General features: G+C 44.4%; 1 protein-coding gene across 1 annotated transcript in view; it reads left to right on the forward strand.

The window, feature by feature from the left end:
• Nucleotides 1–1,917: 1,917 nt before the first annotated feature.
• TGM3 (transglutaminase 3) overlaps nucleotides 1,918–18,690 on the forward strand; it is a gene marked incomplete at its 5' end in the record, with an annotated part of 64,646 nt that continues 47,873 nt past the window's right edge. Inside the window, one exon of the mRNA XM_081292826.1 lies at nucleotides 1,918–2,116. Coding sequence (XP_081148952.1) covers nucleotides 1,918–2,116 — 199 coding nt within the window. The remainder of the gene's footprint in view (nucleotides 2,117–18,690) is intronic.

Here is an 18,690-nt window from a genome sequence, read left to right on the forward strand (position 1 = left end):
GGCTCAATGGTTGAGTGCCCCTGAGCTCAATCCACTCCCACTCCCCCCCCCCAAAAAAAAAGTCCCATTCTTCCTTCAAGATCAGCTCAGGTGTGGTGTCTTTTTGAGTAACCTTTCCTATCTTTCCTGGCCAGAATCAGTCTCTTTCCATTATCTCTGTCCTGGATTGGGTTGTTGAATTGTACCCAACTCTCTCTTGGACTGTTTGTAGTCACGTCTTATCTCCTGAGCTGTGTGGTAAGCTCTGGGGAAGGCAGACTTGGCACATTTCTTTGGGATGAGGATCATGGGAGAAAGGCTTATATAAATCATTTGCTCATACACGTCCAAGTTAAATTGTATTGCCTCTAAGGAAAAAAGGACCTCAGGAACTATGTGTTCCAGGCAGCAATTGACAGGCATATTTATATTAAGTTGACAGATATCTTTATTTTGTACTAATGGTTCCTGCACTTTGGAGAATGAAGTCATGAGTTCATGCAGATGGTGACTTTCCTTGGTAGGGTGTAAGAGCTGCTCTGTAGTTCCCTGCCATGTCCTGAGTTGGTGGCTAACTTCTTTCCTGCTTTTATCTCACTTTATGGTCCAGTGTAGATTCCAGAGCTGCTATGGAGACAGCTGTAAGCAATGAGAGCCCTAGAGATTTTTTTTTTACATTCTTAACAGATTTTTTTATTGGTTGGAATGCTCTAAATTCATGAAAACTTTTGAGAAAATCTTCAACTCCCAACCCCTTAAAAGAGTGTGTTCAAAGGAAAAAAAAAAAAAGATACAAAACAGTATGCTCCTCTCTTCCTACATTCCCACTGCCATTTGCTGATAAAAAATTCTCCAAAGTATAAAGAACCAACCTGGATCTGGTGCCTCTGCTTACTCTTTACAGGTCATTTTTTAATTCCTAAGGTGTCATTATACATTTCACATGCATTTGTGTGACAAGATAAACATTATGTTTATATCTCACATGAGTCAGGCTCAAGGGTTTTCTCAATACTGTGTGTGGCACTAGAAATTTCAGGCTGTATCAAGTCCATATCAGTATTAAGCTACTGGACTCTATAATGAAATATTACAGATATTTTACCGAAAACCAATATCAAACACTGGCCCAGAAAGACCAGTCTGGAAATATGCAATTTTCTTAAGATGTGTGCATGTGTGTATGTGTGTATGCATGCACACTATTTAAGACAATTATGTGGGAGAATCCTTTCATGCATGCCAACTTCATCAGGACAACTCTGATTCTTTATGAAGGGTTAGGGATACACATCTTCAGCAGTGCATAGAGAACTCTAAAACAAAAAAGGCAATTTCTTGGGTTTAGGAAGCACCACATTCTGGCAAGTACTTCAGAGGAATGGACAATAAATCTAGGATCATAGTCAAGAAGGACTGGAAGACTTCCGGAGATGTTTCAGCTTCTTCTAGATTTTGAATGTTGAGTAAGCCCCTGAAGTATGATATCTATAGTATCCTTTTCTTTGCAAGAAATTGAATAGCAGCAAATTTCTCTACCAGATAGGAGATTTTTTCAATTAGCTGTTTCTCATTCAGTGTATTTGGAAGATATTGTTTCCGAGTCCTGGTACTGGAATTCCTTGTCACTGCAGTTTATCTAGATTAGGTAGCTCCTTTCCAGAGGCATCTATCCTGTAAATGATGGCATTGACTCTTCTGCAGTATCGTTCCCACACGCTCCAGAATCAGGGTTGTCCTCCTCTGTCCCAGATCTCCCCGCCTCCCACCCAGTGCTGGGGTTTGTACCCAGGGCCTTGTGCAGGCGAGGCAAGCACTCTGCCAACTGAGCTATCTCCCCAGCCCCTATGTCCCAGATCTTTAATGTGAGGTTTAGTCTCTTTCCTCGTGTTGAAGCCCACTGTGGGTGTCCTATCTTCACTGAATGGACCGGACGCGATGACATTGACGAAGGTGGTCTTGCCGCAGTACTGCAGCCCACCAGTGTCAGCTCCGTGTCCTTGTAGGGCAGCTAGTGGAACCAGTCCCGCAGACGGGGGCGATGGATGGCGCTCAGAGCTAAAACGGAGCGAGGCGGACCGGACCGGACCAGACCGGAGCACGGGGCGGCAACGGCAACGCCAACGAAGACTCCCACGTGAGCCAACGAACTTGCACGCGAGGCGGCCTCGGCTCAGACCCACCAACAGCTCCCGGCAGACCCCAGCACAACAGGGGAGCACACCGGCCGGCCGCAGCGGCCTGAGCCATGAAGCTAAGCCTAGAACTCTTGAATTGAGCCGAGATGGACGCCCAGAGTAAGTATGCGATGGTGCGACGGTGTGGGGAGGCTGGGGTTCTCTCGGGTCCCCAGCTGGCAGCCGCAACAGCCGTCTGACCTCCACTGCCCATGACCTTCCCCACCCTCTCCGCCACACCCCACCTCCCAGCACTGAGATGACCAGGGTGTGGAGGAAACCTGTCCTGTCCTTACTCAGGCACAGTGTGGCCTTGGATCAAGTTGGTACTTGGAGTCCCCAGGATCCCCGGATTATACATCAGGTGCCCATTAAAGGAACAGTTTTGACCTCAGAAGGAATTTCTTTGGACTTCAGGGTGCAGGAAGGATAAAATCTTTCTAACAGCTTGTTAAATGATCCCTGCATCAGACTAAGAAGGCCCTAGGAGGAAGAGATGCGTCCTTCCTCATTCCTTATACTTAGAGGGGAGGAGTTGACCAGGAAAGGAAAGAGGAAAAGGATCTTGAATTTCTCTCTTTTTTGGTTCATGAGAGTCATAAAGTCAAATGAATGGAAAGGAAATACAGAGCTAAATAACTGATTGCAAGAAAACCTTGGATTAGGGCTGGGGTCATGGTTCAGTGGTAGAGTGCTCGCCTAGCACATGTGAGGCACTGGGTTCCATCCTCATTGCCACATGAAATAAATAAATAAAATAAAGGTATTGTATCCAACTACAACATATATATATATGAAAAAAGAAAACCTTGGATTAGAGCTCAGATCATGAGATATAAAAAGGGAAACAAGGGTGCGGAAATACTCCTGTTGAGCCCTGTCAGACCCTGTTCGGGGTTGGAGCTCATATTGCCTCATTTACTTTGGGTAGCAAGGCTGTGAAATCCAGGACATGCCATTTTATGATATCAATTTTTTAAAAATAAAGTCTCCCAATCCAACACTTGGCACACAGCAGTAAAATGAAGACCCAGATGGCAGTGGTCCCTGGCTTGTCATGAAGGACACTCAGGTCAAGGGGCCATTGTAACACATTCTGTAGTGATCACAGGAGTTCAGACCTATGGGAATCGGGGAAGGCTTTCTTTCTTTTTAAAATATTTTTTTAGTTGTAGATGGACACAATACCTTTATTTATTTTTATGTGGTGCTGAGGATCGAACCCAGTGCCTCATATATGCAAGGCAAACGCTCTGCCGATGAGCCACAATCCCAGCCCAGGGAAGGCTTTCTTGAGGAACTGTCAGGACCTGGAGTGGTCAGAGCGTGAGAGGTGATGATGGAGGGGGTGAGCAGGGAAGATGAGGAATGAGGCCAGGTGGGAGGCGGGTAATGCATTTGGATTTCACCCAAGACAGAACAAGGTGGAGGCCATTGGAAGGTTTTGAGGGATAGGAGGACATGTTCATCTTCTAAAGAAGACTTGACTTTGGTGTGGAGGATGGGCCGGGAGAAGCAGGGAGGGAGGGAACTGTGGCAGTGGTCCGTGGCCACAAAGACAGTAGCCCAAACGGTGACAGTGTCAGAGGAAATGGATGGATTAAAGAAATCAATTTAGGAGACAGAATCACCGGGACAGGATGACTGATGGGCTGTGAGGGTGAGGAGTTGAAGGACGACCAGGATGAGTCTCAGGTTTCATCTTGGACAGCACTGTTCAGTTGTCCAGGTGACAGAACTGGATCACAGAAGCAACTTGTCCAAGGTCCACCAGCTCATAGCCCATCCCTGTTTAGGATCCTCCTTTTCCACTGAGTTCAGAATTTCCCTGTTCTTCATGGCCCAGCAGCAGCCACCAACAGCTTTGACCAAGGCACTGCGGTGCTTTCTGGAGTGGTGGGCTTCCAGGGGATAGTGCACATTTATACTGAGCCTTAGCAATTAGTTCATTTGGATTAGGAGACCTGGGTTCAATGAGGCCCAGCCTCCTCATTCTCAGAATGAGAAACCCAGGGTCCAGAGAAGGTAAGTGGCTCAACAAGACCAGGCTTGAACCCAGGTCTCCTAATCCAAATGAACTAATTGCTAAGGCTCAGTATAAATGTGCACTATCCCCTGGAACCCCGCCACTCCAGAAAGCTGTCAGTGGGACAGGCACAAGCCCCATGTCACCCTGAACAAATCATGATTTCTGGAGTGGGGGCGCCAAGAAGAATCTTTGAATGCTCTCCAGTGATTCCAGTGAGTGAGAACCACTGTCTTAGAGGACACTGGGAAATCACCAAGGTGTGTGTTACTGTCCACAGCAAGTTAATGGGAAGGATTTTTGACTTCCACAGAAGAGAGATCATCTTGGGGACAAGCCAGGCATTTCAGAGCAGGGAGGGAAGCCAGGTTTGGATGAGGGCTAATCCTGACTCATCTCTGAAATGTGTTCCTGGGACCAGAGGAAAAGGAGCAGGGAAAAGTAATTCCCCCCAAGTGCCAAGTACAGTGCTGGGTAATATGGCAGGCACTTCATTAAAAAAAAAAAAAGACTAATATTGTTAAATGGTGTGATCTGATTTAACAGCATTCTACCCAGAGTAAATGAGATAGCACAAACTCTGAGCAAGTCATCCATAATCTGTTTTCCCCATCCTTGTTTCTATACCTTACGATCTGAGTTCTAATTCAAGTTTTGCTTATGATCAATTATTTGGCTTTTTAAATTTTGTATGTTCCATTATTTTGACTTCATGACTCTAATGAGCTAAAAATATTAAAATAAAGCTAATAAAGAATTCCAGCCTGTTCCCTAGGTAGTGCTTCCCCTTTCATTCCTTCAAAGCAGCCAACCATCCTTGGGCTCCTCAGAGCCCCAGCTTGGGCATTGTGAGAGAGGACAACGGACCCTGGGGTTTGGGTAGTAAAGCGAGATTACATCTGCTTGAGATGGGGCAAGACTCTGAGGTAGCAGACTCTGAACCAGAGCCCCTCTGCTCTTGACAATGGCTTAACATTCATCCGTGTCTGTCAACATTTACTGCACATGCATCCTGTGCCAGATATACACCCCTCATGAGACGCAAAGAGCAAAGATGCAGAATTTGCCCTTTAAGCACCAGAGAGGAGGAGGTGTCAGACAAGCAGGGGCAGTCGGGGTGGTGTGGGAGGCTCTGGCAGCCATCAAAGCTAAGGCTCCTTAGTCCAGGAAGTCTTCCCCGGGGAGATGGTGCCTGAGCAGAGCATGAAGGACAGGCGCCAATCACCTAGGCAGACTGGATGGATGTGTGAGGAGGAGCTGGCGGTGCCTTTACTGTGTTGTACATGGTCTAAAGCCCTTATCCATCCAGTATCATACCTGGTATTGACATGGTGCCCACTAGGAAGTTCACTGATGGGTACTGTCTTTCGGACCTAAGGACCTTTAAGACATTTAAAAAACCATCCTCCTCACTAGAATAGGAGAATCAGAGGTCCTTGTTTGGCAAACACAGTGGCTGTGGAAGGACTCTGTCACTGACATCTCCATCCACCATCCCCTTCCATCTCTCCAGTAACTTGAGAAATAGAAGGAATTTTCTTCATTTCATGGGAGGGGAAACCAAGACTTACACTAACTTCTCCATCCGCACTCATGCATGGGGTGGCTACGCAAGAATTCAGCATTTTAAATACTTTCTGGATGAAGGTGGAAAATAGATTAATCAATAGTCTTTCCAAAATAGGGCTTTTGACCATGTCTGCCTGCTACAGACAGACTTCAAGGAAAGAATATTTTTATTAGGTAACTCATTCCCTGTTTACTTCTAGTTTGGCTGTCATAACCCAAAAATATAATGACAGAATTTTTAGTTTGGTCATGGTTGACTGAATATACTTATGACATCTTGGTCATCTCTCTTATGACCACTCTTAGAAGGCATCACAGCAGCCTCTTGATGTCCAGAGCTTAAACATGAGGTCAGCTTGATTTTTTTCAGGTAAGTTTTAATCAGGGACTCAAAGAGATGAGGAATAAGCTTTGCCTGAGCTTCCTAAAGCTTTCCAGTAGATTCTAACAGATCAGATATTTCCCAGGTAGAGAGGTACATGTATTCAAGGCCATTTATCTCTAGTGAATGGGAGTAGAATGTAGATATTTGCAAAAGATATTATCCAAAGTCAAAATATTGTTCTGTGGATTGGCTTTTAAGAAAAAATTTTTTAATATTCTTAAGCTTCCTTGTAACTACAACAAAATTGTCTCTAGTAAGGGGGAAAATCACAGATATATATTTTCAAGTTCTGGAGGTACCAGGAAATCCAAAGGACTTATGTTATTTTCTTCCTCTTTGCAAGTCTAGCTTTCATTCCTAAACATATCTTGTAAATTTGGTTCTTATCAAATGACAACAAAGTTTCCTGAACCATCATCAAATATATATATGGATATTTGGCCTGTGTAGCCTCCTCTCACGCTGATGGCCTGGGGATTTCAGTGACTGGGTAGGTTCTGGGAACATTGAGACCAAGACTTTTCTAGGGAGTGGTGGGGGAGCTCAGCCTGGTGGCACATTGCTGGACAGAGCCAAGCAGAGATGTGATATAAAGACAGCACCCAAGATGCAGCAGCAAAAGTTGCTATGGAAACCGCACAGAGGATGCTGCCTTTGAGCCTGAAGTTCATCAAGCAGAGGAGACTGAAAAAGCGAGATGTTCCCTGAGGTCATAGTTGTCTGTACAGAGAGCCACGCGTCTGTCCTATTCTTGAACAAAATAACTGCTGTTTGGCTACCCTGTGATCTTTGACTATAATGCAATAAAATTAGAAATGACAAAAAACAGTGTACAATAAACCATGGAACAATATCATCAAGGTATTCAGTTTGCAAAAGAAGTGCAGAATAGGGTTTATAATAATTTCCATTTGCGTCGAAAAAATAGGCATACATTTGAAAATGCGTTTTTAAAGCCCTAGAAAAATACTTTAGAAAATGGTGACAATAGTGACCTTCAGGGAGAGAAACAAGGCACCTGGGTTGCAGGAGAAAGGAGGGAGGCTTTGGTTTTTAATTTGCTTCTTAAAAAATTAATGTCTAATTTACATACAGTGCAAGCCACTCTTTTTATTTATTTATTTTAAAGATAGAGAGAGGGGGGAGAGAGAGAGAGAGAGAATTTTTTTAAAAAATATTTTTTAGTTCTTGGCGGACACAACATCTTTGTTTGTATGTGGTGCTGAGGATCGAACCCGGGACACACGCATGCCAGGCGAGCGCGCTACCGCTTGAGCCACATCCCCAGCCCAAAAAGCCACTCTTTTTAGTACACATTTCTCTAAGTTTTGACACATTCTCTAAGTGTACAGTCAAGGAAGGACCGCCACAATGCAGGCATAGAACAGTTCCTTCGGCTCAGCTCGCACATTTTCTCTTGTCCCTTAGCCACGCCCTCCCACCACCCGCAGCCTTTTGCCCCAGGAGTCATAGAGTCTCTATTTGAAAACCAAATACAAGTTTTACAAGGTAAAAAAATTATTCCATGCACAAAGTCTGTGGTTGTAGAGAAATCCCAGTGGAAACTATAAAATATTTAGGACTGAATTATAAACAGAGTATTAATGAACTATGATTAATGAAATCAATTTTGAGACCATCATACACACAGGGACTATCCAAACCCATGAATGCAGCAAACTTGATACTTGGAGGAAAATTTATAACCTTAAAGACATTTATTAGAAGACAAACAATTTTTTAAAGAGCCTAATACATTTTATTTTAAAAGCTAAAGAAATAAAACAAACCAAAAGAAACTAGAAGTATAAAAAAAATCAAGCTAATTATTAAATGATGAATAAAGACAAAAATAGAAATAATAAACATGCTTATGATTTGTATATTGATACCCAGAATCAACTGAGGGTGGCAGAATGAACAGCAGGCTTCATGTCTGAGCCTGTTTCTCCACTTCTTTCAGATGGAAATAATACCTTCCCTCTGCCCAGCAGTAGGTTGGACTTACACCAATAAGGACTTTGCCAGTGTAGCTCTCCCTTCTCTGTATGCAGTAGTGTAAGAGATAATTACAATGGGATTGTGGTGGAGCCATAGCAAAATTTATCTTCAAGATACTTCCCTGCTTCTGATGGACTACCTGATAAACCCATCATGAACTGAAAATATAAGTTGAAAACACACTTAATACACCTAACCAACCACACATCACAGTTTAGCAATATAGTACGTTGTAGGGCATTGGCTGCTCTCACCCGTGATCCCAGGGTTGGCTAGAGCTGGGGCTGGCAGCTGGTGGTGCTGCCCATCATAGCAAAAGAGGATCATATTGCACCTACCAGCCCAGGAAAGGATCAAAATTTAAAATATGGTTTCTATTGAATACACGTCACTTGTACACTTTTTTTTTTCTTTTATGGTACTAGGAATTAAACCCAGGGGTCCTTTACCACTAAGCTACATCCTTAGTCCTTTTTTTATAGGGTCTCACTGAGTTGCTTAGGGCCTGGCTATGTTGCTGAGGCTGGCTTTGAACTCGAGAGCCTCCTGCCTCAGCCTCCCAAGCCTTTGGGATTACAAGCGTGCGCCACCATGCCCGGCTCACACTATCTTAAATTTAAAAAATTGTGAATTGAATGATTATGAATTAGGGGCCACCTGTGCTCCATGAGTTTCTTCTTACTACTTCTTAAATCTCTTCTTTTCTCCTCCACTGTTAATGAGGTACTGCAGAGAAGGACAACCTGGGGCCGCTGAGCTAGGTCAGGCAGGTGAAGGTCACACACTGGACTCCTGCTAAGGCCCTAGTGGTAGAAGACCGAGCTGTAAAACCAGATCTACCACATTCTAGCTGTGTGATCCTAAGCAAGCCTCTTATCCTACTTGAGTTTAGTGTCTTTATCTGTCAAGTGGGATTATAATACTGCTCGTATCACAAAGCTGTTACGGGAATCAAAGGTGATAATATGTGAAAGCATTTTATAGATTGCAAGTTGCTATAAAATATTAAGTTATTATGGTAATTATTTTTATGAAAACTTGTTCACCAAAAGTTCACACAACTCCTTTGCCTGTGGGGATTGGGAATGTGGCGATTCTGATGAGACATTACACTTCCTAGGCCAGCCAGCCCTCCAATTAGGGTCACCTGTGTAGATTTTCAGTTATGAGATTGAGGACCCTGCATAATACTCACAGGAAAGGATTGTGGCAGAGAAAAGAGAGGAATTTTTGTTATTGTTGTTATTGAAAAGAAAATTATTACTCTTAACTTTGTTTCCTGGGTTCTTGGCTAGTCAGATGAAATTATTTTTACTGTGAAAGGTTGACAAATCAATATATAATTCTTTTTTCAAAACTTCTATAGATGACCTTATAGGGCTGTCTGGTAGAACTGAAATGCAAGCTGTTAATAAAATTTTAAATTTTCTTGTAACCACATCAAGAAAGTAAAAAGAAACTAGTTTAATTCATTTTAATAATTTATTTAACTCAATATATGTAAGCTATTAGCATTTCAACATATGATCAATGCAAAAATTACTAAGGAGATATTCTTTTTTCATTTTTCACAGTAAGCCTTCAAAATTTGAGGTTGACTTAAGGTTCATCCCAATTTGAACCAATCACATTTCCCGTGTTTTTTTAGCCATGTGTGGCCTGTGGCTGTCTTATTGGAAAGGGCAGGACTAGAACTTCATAAGACTTGAGGGAAGTTCCTTCAACTCAGAAAACACAGCAGGAATCCATGGAGCTTCCTATAGATTGTAGCAGAGAGAGAAAAGTGAACAGTAGACCCGAGTTCCTTCAGCCTTTTATTCATTTAAGTATTTATTGAACTCCTACTTTGTGCCAAGGGGTGTGATCTCGGCTCTGCCATCAACTGGGTAACTTTTGGCAAGTCACATTCCTCCATAAGGCCTCAGTCTCCCTGCTCCACTTTGGAAAAAATGAAGATACCCATTTAGGAAGGAAAAAAAGATTTGCAGCAGTCAGAGGATAGTGCCTTCTGGTAGAGTCTTCAAAGGCCATTGGCACCAATCACTTTCATTGATTCTGTGGCTGGAGCTCTCACAATCTATTATTAATGTCAAAACCAACCAACTCTATAGGATTTTAGTAGAGGAATCAATCACACATGTCTTACCCGTGGAAACAGTGATTTGTCATGCTCATGGTGTCACCCAGAACCCTGTTTCTTCACCAGTGTCTTGTTCACCATCCTTTTAGGGAGGTTCTAAGGAAGGACTAATAAAACAAGTCATAAATTCCAGGAGCTTTATATGTGCTAAGTAATCGTCGCCATCTATCAGTAGATTGAACTGTGGGAAGATGTTTAGAAGGCGTGGCGAGGAGGGTGCAGGGACTTCTTACCGTCATTGGGCCTGGAAATAGAGAGTCACATTCATGAATCTGTAGGTGGCCCTGACTTAGGCACAACAGCAGCTTCCACAGAAAAAGGAAACAGATTGACACTTCCAAAGCACTGCCTGACCTTCACCATTCCATGCAGGGGGTCAGACGAAATCTGTTTTTTACTTCCATGCTGGGAAAATAATGTCACAAAAGTATTCAGAAGGGGAGAGAATGACTGGGGAAATAAGAAGTGTTGGAAACTGCTTAAATAGATAATGATCAGAAAATCAGATCCTATCACTTCTGGTTCCAGACAGAGCCAGCATTAGTATTTGTCCTGCACAGAGACGGGTAAGACATCACAATCGCTAATGCGACTTCAGGGGATGTACACGGAAAACTAAGCCCTGACTTGGGGACATAGTCATTAGCTTTACGAAGTCCTCTCACAGCGCTGTCTGGAGGGAGCTGCACAGCAGCCTTGTGAGGTAAACAAGCTCTGTGTTGGGATACTCGGTTCAGGAAAGGAGATGGAGTTTAGGGCTAGGGACTAGTGAATGTCAACGATGTCAGTAAAAGCCATGGCTTTCTGCTTTTGAATAGCATCCGCACACCTGGCTGCCTTCCTAAGTGTCCCCAGCACAGAAAAGCAACGTGGAGCTTCTTAGAAGAGGGTGTGCCTAGAGAGGTCCTCGCAGTCCACAGACTTTCAGCTGATGCAAGCATAGAGGAAGCCGGCCTCCATCCTTCCTGAAGGGAAGGAAAATGGCTGTCCTCATTTGCTCTAGAGATGGTCCTGACTTACAGTGGTTTGGCTTATGATGTTTTTGCCATAGTCCAAAAGTGATTTGCATTCAGTAGAAACTGTCATTGGAATTTTGAATTTTGATCTTTTCCCAGGATTATGTGGTACCATAATCCTTCTCTCTCCCCGTCTTTAGCCCTTTTCGTTTTTATTTTGAGACAGGGTCTTGCTAAGTTGCTCAGGCTGACCTTGACCCTGCCCTCCTCCTGCCTCAGCCTCCTGAGTAGCTGGGATTACAGGCATGGGCTAACACACCTGGCAGTCCTCTCTTTTGATGCTGGGCAGTCGCTGCCAGCCACAGCTTCCAGGGAGCCCAGCCAGCATGAAGGCAAACAACCAGAACTCCACAGGTGCTGTGTGGCTGAGCTCTGATGCTCAGTAGGTTAGGAGCGTTCAGTGCATTTTGATTTATGGTACTTTCAACTCACAATGGGTTTATTGGCATGTAACTCCATCATAAATTGAGGAGCATTTGTATTTGGGGTGCTATCAGACACAAGAGAAGTGAGATCATTTCAAAGAAAAACTTCCCTAGAACTGGGCATGTGATCTTTACTAGAAATGAAAAAAAAAAATACTTTCTGTCCCATCTTATATATAACACCCTGTGTTTCCACCGTGCACTTTGGAGCTCGTATAAAACTCTTTCACAGTCATATCTCCATCAATTCATGCACAGCAATTCCCTCAGGTGGAGAGCACACAAATGCCTTGTGCATTGTAGAGAGTCACATATTTGTTGAGTGAATAAATGACTCCGTTTTACTGACAAGAAAACTGAGTCCCAAAGAGGTTGTTTAGGGGTTTGTCCCAGTGAGAGAAGCATGATTGAAACCCGTATTATCTGAGTTCAAGTCTGATCGTGTTCTTACGTAAGTTCTCCCTTGACATCTGGTTTTTGTACAAGCACCATGGAATGTTACCAGGGGAGACAGTTGTACTTTCTCTGCATGGTTTTCCACGAAATAGGGATTTGGGAGCATCTCCGTTCTCTCTAATCATTCCTAATCACTTACAATGCTATAAATCTTATCATTATTCACTTCCTCTGGAGCCCAAATACCAAATTAGTATTCTGTTTCTCAAGTAGCCCAAGGCTGAGTGAAGACAGTAGGGAATAGTAGCCAAATTTCTAGTTATCTCATCAAAAAATCAATGCAGAAGAGTTAATCTATGAGCAATATAAAATAATGCCAACTTGGCCGAGAGAGTAGAAAATGTAGATACTGAAAATAATAACCCAAAGAGCACCTGGTACTGAAATCCCAATCCATGAGTCTGATGTCTCAAAGGAGGACAGAGCTTATTTATTCTCTGGGAATTTCAAGATTGAAGGAGGAAATCAGAATCTGAAGAAATGGCTTCCAAGATGTTCATCACTAAAGCCCCAAGGAGCAAAGAATGAAAGTCAGTGGCGTGGGAGAGGAAGTGGGTCCTATAAATGCATCAGCGTTTGGAGAAGTGTACAGATTTATTTTCTCTAGGAAAGGATGCAGACACCCCTGGATCACATCTGCTAAGAAGGGCAGGCACCTTCTCACCAGGCCTTTTCCAGAACTCAAGCCTCTAAATTGAAGGGGACCTCAAATTGACCCTGTGGTACCACACCCTGGCCCTAGCCAGCCTGCCACCTGTCTCCTAGACATTTCTGTCTGTGTCATTGAGCTGCCATTTGTTCTTCAGTGGTAGACAAAGCCACCATCCCTTGAAGTACAATTTCCCTTCATCCAAGTTCTAGAAAGTTTTGCCCTTATGTCAAGTTCAAACTGGCTGCTTGGGTACTTCTACCTTGGAGCTCCTTCCAAAGCTAATTCCTCTTCATTGTGACAGTTCACCAACTACTAATCATGATGCTTCTGACCTCATCAACAAATTCTCTCCAGTCAGAGGCTAGTCACAACGTTTCCAGAGCCACCACCCTCAAGGCCATCCTTCTGGCTGAGTTTCAGGACCCTAGAGATAGGCTGAGTTACAGAGGGCACTTTTTCTAGGCTAGCAACTCAACACTTGCTTCTGCCTTCAAAAAAAAAAAAAAAAAAAACTTAAATTAAATAAAAGTAAATGTCCACCAAGCGGGAGGGAGTGCAAGATGGAAGGGTGCTCTCTGTTCTTGGGGCCAGATGCTTGAGTCCTGCAAGTGCCCCTGGCCAGGGCTGTCAAGGCTGCTGACAGCAGCATGTCAATTCCTCAGCACCAGAATCTATTGGGCTGGGCCCTGGCCTACCTTGTGGGTCTGGGCACAGCAGAGGGTCAGGGGCACCTGACTCTCCCTCCTGCAGTCAGGCCACAGCCCCAACAGGCCCACTCTTGCCCCAGCAAGTTAGTTGTAATTTGTGCTCTTCCAGCAGCAAGGCCCACCTATCCAGGGCCTGTAGTCTCCTGAACACGAGTTCTCCAGCCCCCAGAGAGAAAGTGAGCCCAGTAAATGGTCAGGGATTAAAAACATGAGCAGGAGAGAGGGGGCACTGAGACGCATGGCGATGTTGGCAGTTTTCTGGCCTTTGACACAAAGCTCCTTCCCATGGAGCATCCTTTAGAGCTAAAGGAAGCATCTCAAACCCGAATTCCTCCTTTTTGCAGATGAATAGACAGACTAAGAGAGGAGGAGTGACCCACCAAAGGGCACATGGTGACACAGAGGCAGAGGCTGGGGAAGGACCCAGCAACCAATCCTGGAATCTGGGCAGTCAGCCTTGTGTTTTTCTAGAATCTTCTGTGAAGGTGCTGTAGAAGGAAGATACGGGGACTCCCCCTCCTTCACGGTTCCCCATAGCTGGGACACAGGCTCGTGCTACAGTTTGGCTTTCTGCTTTGCATGGCTTAAATCGAGTGAACATCAACTGTGGGTCAACCAGTAGAGCAGGTAAACCACACTGGACCTCCAGGACAGGAGACCATGGCAAGTCCTTACCTTGTAGCGTCACTTCCTGGTTCACAGTGTGGCTTGGGGTTGCTAGTCACCAAGATCTCTTTCTGCCCTGACATTCTGTGATCGCTCTGCCATCAAGCACCCCAGGAATCTGTGTACCCAACCTGGCAGAGAGATTTCATCCAGTGTTAACAGAGGCCAAAGGAATCTGTTCCTATGCCAATTGTCCCTTTTACTATGACAAAAGAAAGAGGGACAAGGATGGGACTGGCGATGGAATCTGAAAATGGCTCTGCTGTTTAATGGATATGGGGGAGGGGAGGGGTCACAGGTGTTCAGGAGACATGCCGTCACCTTGTAGGAACTGGGGTCTTTTTGCCTGCTGGGTCCCCATGGAGGATTTTCCTATCTCCCAAGCCATGCCCTCATCAACACCGCCACCACAAGGCCATGGGGTCACCTCTCCACTATGTCTTGTTCTGATGCCTTGTGTGCCTCAGTGCCTGGCAGGTGACGGACACTTACCTCATCCTTAATGACTGATGAATTGTGCAGAGCCCACTGGGATCAGTAGGCAGGACAGGAGTGAGGCCACAGTGTGTTTGGAAATGCCTGGCTTCAGCTTGTCATATTACTTAGGCAAGTGTCCTGCCTCCCTTTTTGTACTTCAAGTCTGGTTGATGAGTATTTTCCAAACTGATTTATAAAACACTGGTTTCTTGGATGTTTTGCATGGAAACAAGGGTCCCTGGGTGATTTGGGTGATGTGGCTCTCTGCATCTGTCTTTGGAGTTTCACATGCACATTAGAATTTGAAAGGCTCTGAGCTGTCCTACAGTAAAGGCATCTATTTAATTTTATCTAAACCATCTTCCTTTGACTCTGTTTGGTCTTCTCCTCAGGCCTGAGGAGTTGGGGTTCTGAGACATGCAACCTGGGAAATGAGTCTCTTTGTAAACTCCTTTATCTCATCTAGAAATGAGATGTCCTGGTACGGTGGGGAAAAAAAAGTGTGGGTTTTGGAATCAGACCTGTGTTCAACTCTTGGCTTTGCCATTTAGTAGCCACGTGGCCTCAAGTGAGCTCCTTCACGTTCCCCTCTTGGATTTCCTCATCTGCAGCATGAGCCTGATGATATCTATTTGTTGTGGTTGTCGGTTGTTGAGAGCATTGAGTGAGTGGCAGATGTGAAGTGTGTAGAACAGTGGTTGGCCCATGTAGGCCTATGATGCACGTTAGTTCTTCTGCCCCCTTCTTCCTACACTCTTCTACCCCCCACCCCTCCTCCCCAAGCTCAGAACCAGCTGCTATCAGTGCAGAGCTTGTAGCAGAGGCAGGCCATGTCTGAGTCCTCACATGGTCCTAACCATAGTTCCATGGAAGGACCACACCCCAGCAGGCCCTTTGATGGGGAGACCAAGGGGGAGGTGGCAGAGAATCCTGCCCTTCTTTGCCAAGCACGTGAGACCTCTATGCCTGGGTTGCTGAGTCCTCTGGTTGCTCTTGGTGAAAACAGAAGATGAGAGAATGCTCCTAAGTTGTTCCAGAATGGATGCCCATGATCATAAATCCACTACTTAAAATAGCAAATCCGTCCCCAAGACCCAACTTGTGGGCAAAGCCCTGTGTTTGTCCAGGCAAGAAGTAAACAGGAAGGTAGGGCCTTGGGGATGGTGAGTGAAAAGGCTGGATCAGGCATCTGAAAGAGCAGGGATTAGGAAGGCTTCCAGGAGCCTCCACACCAGGACAGCCTGGCACGAGCTGTCCCTGGAATAAGCCACCACTTGACAAACACAGAAAGGCATCAGGTTTGCGCCAGACACGACTTCACTGTGCTAAAGGAGTCTGCTAGGGAGGGGAACTGGGCACCAGAGCTGGGCTCTTTGTAGGGACTGAACGAGCAATTTGAACCAGAACTATTGAATCTCTGTGGACTGATCTTGCTTCTGAATTGCTCTTTCCTTTCTCCCTCCTCACTCTAGGGCAGGGCTGGAGGAATGGGCACAGGACTTGAAGACAAAAGTGGTTTCGAGTCTTGTTCTGCCCTTACTGGTTTTGTGATCTTAGGCAAGTTTACTTAACCTCTCTGAACCTTAGTTTCTTTATATGTAGGCTAAGTACAATAATCCCTACCTCTAGGGTGCTTGCAAGGGCTGAACAAGCTGTCATTGATGGACCCCAGAGTGTGACATATTACTCTTGACATGTTTGTTTTCATATGCCTTTGAAAACAATAGCATGCCAAAGCCTTTTATGGACGTCATCAATTAGTACTGGGCTTAGGTAACTCTGCAAGTTGAAAAAAAGAGAAAAGGAGTTGACTTAAAGAAAAATATTCCGTACATCATGGGATAATTGGTGTGCAAATATAGCAAAGTTCATGAAGGTTCTGGGCAAATAACTGAAGTCTGGAAAAGTGAATTTATACTGAATCAAGCCCGGGGCTGAGACATGGCGGGTGCTGAAGGTGTTTTCTCTTTCCTTCCCTTCCATTCCCAGGAAAGAAAGGATGAGAGTGGATCAGGGAAGAAATAAAAGTAGCTACAAATCCACCCCCTCAACTTGGAACTCTACCTCAGCCCTACTTTTTCTAAAATGTATTTTATTTTTTATTGGTGCCTATCAATTATACAGAATGGTGGCTCTTGTTGTGGTGCACTGTACACCGTGACAGCATGTGACCAACTCACTGTCCAACTCCCCCTCCTTCCCCGGATCCTCTTCTGCTTTCTTGACATCCTTTTCTTTTCTCCTCTCCCCTTCTTCCTTCCTTCCTTCATTTTCTTTCTTCCTTTATTTCCTTTCTTTCCAACTAACTTCCACACATGATACTTTCTTGCTGAGTCGGGCTTATTTCACTTAACACAATGTCTCCAGTTCCGTCTATTTTCCTGCAAATGATAACATGGTGTTCTTCTTTATATCAACCCTGCTCTTTTTGTTCACAGATTCTCTTTTTGTATGTTTGCTTTATTGCTTCCATTTTCTCCCAGCTAAGGGTCTTAGTTCTCCTTTTGAACATTCTTGCTTAAGTCCTCTGGTATGATGCAGACATCTGAAACTCTAACCAATAGCATCAAATCCTTATCCCCCACACTCCAATGCATCTTCCAGAGATTTTCAGGTGGGAAATCTGAGAAGAACAAGGAAGGGAAGGTTGTGGGAACAGCAGGGTCAGATCATCAGATCACGATTCTCAAGATGTCTTCCTGTTTCCTAAATTGACTTTTCTTTCTCCACGGAAGTAGAAATCTAGAAAGAGGAAGTGACTTGCCCAAGAAAACAGCAAGAACCCAAACATGGCAGCCTCCATTCTTGGTCCCGTTCTTTGCTCTCTGTCATAATGGGGAGTCTGGGCTTTACAACCCGAGGAGAATTCAAGCAGTTGCCCTTTAAAATAGTTCTGTTTTTAAAAACAGAACAAAAGCCAAAGCCATGAGGCTAAACAGCTTTAAAATCGAGACCTCATCAGGTGAAGACCCAGCCTGTACCTGACACAGAGGAATGAGCACTGGGGGAAGAGCCACCTGCCTGTGGCAGTCTTCTCCACACTGATCTGGGGAGAACTAAATGTCACAGGCTCCCAAGAAGATTAAGCAGATTGCCTTAGATAAATGGTTTTTCATTTGCTGTATGGCCTTAGGACAATTACAGAGATTTTAAATGGGGGTGTTTGTAATTTTCAGCAGCTTCATGATTGTGGCTGGGAGAAATCTATTGATTTTATCACGCCCTCATTCACACAGGCACTTCTTATGCTGTGACTTCCTCCTTAAGGTGTGAATATGTGAGTGTATACGTATGCATACGCACACATGCATACATACATGCATATATGTATACGTATATATAACCTTATATATACTAAAGCTCTTATGTATACTTAAGTAGGTATCCTAACGTTTTTACATCTATGTGTGTGTATATATATATTATGAGTATACACACACACACACACACACACACACACACACACACACACAGTTGTTCTTTTCTGAAAGGACCATACATGTCTGACAGACACTGCACATTACCAAATCCCTATCCCTTCTCTCCAGCCTTACTAACAGAACCTCAACTTTGCAAGGATAGCACTATATCCAATTGAAAAGAAAAAAGAAAAAACCCTCTACTTCCAGCCTCTCTTGCAGCTTGAGGGCATAGCTCAGTTCTGAGCAGAACTGAGATGTCAACAGAAGCTTCTGAGATGGTCCCAGGAAATCTCTGTAAGAAGCAAGGAATGATCTGCTGCTCTTTGCCCTTCTGTCTTCTTGCCTAAAACATGGGTCTTGCCTAGAGAGATCGCAGCTCCCTGTGAGCTTGGGGTCAGACAGGGCCACAGTTCACGATGGTGTTGCAGACAGCCAGAAGGAATCTCTCAGCAACCTGCCCAGGTTTTTCATTTAGTAACAAAAACTAAGACCTCTGTGTGACTAAGTCACATTCCTCAGGTCTCTGTGACACACAAATGAAATTCCTAAAATAGCATTTGTTCAGTTAAAACAGAAACAGCAGCTCTGCAGT

Source organism: Spermophilus citellus (genome assembly GCF_964194105.1).
Source record: "Spermophilus citellus genome assembly, chromosome: 4".
Lineage (NCBI taxonomy): Eukaryota > Metazoa > Chordata > Mammalia > Rodentia > Sciuridae > Spermophilus > Spermophilus citellus.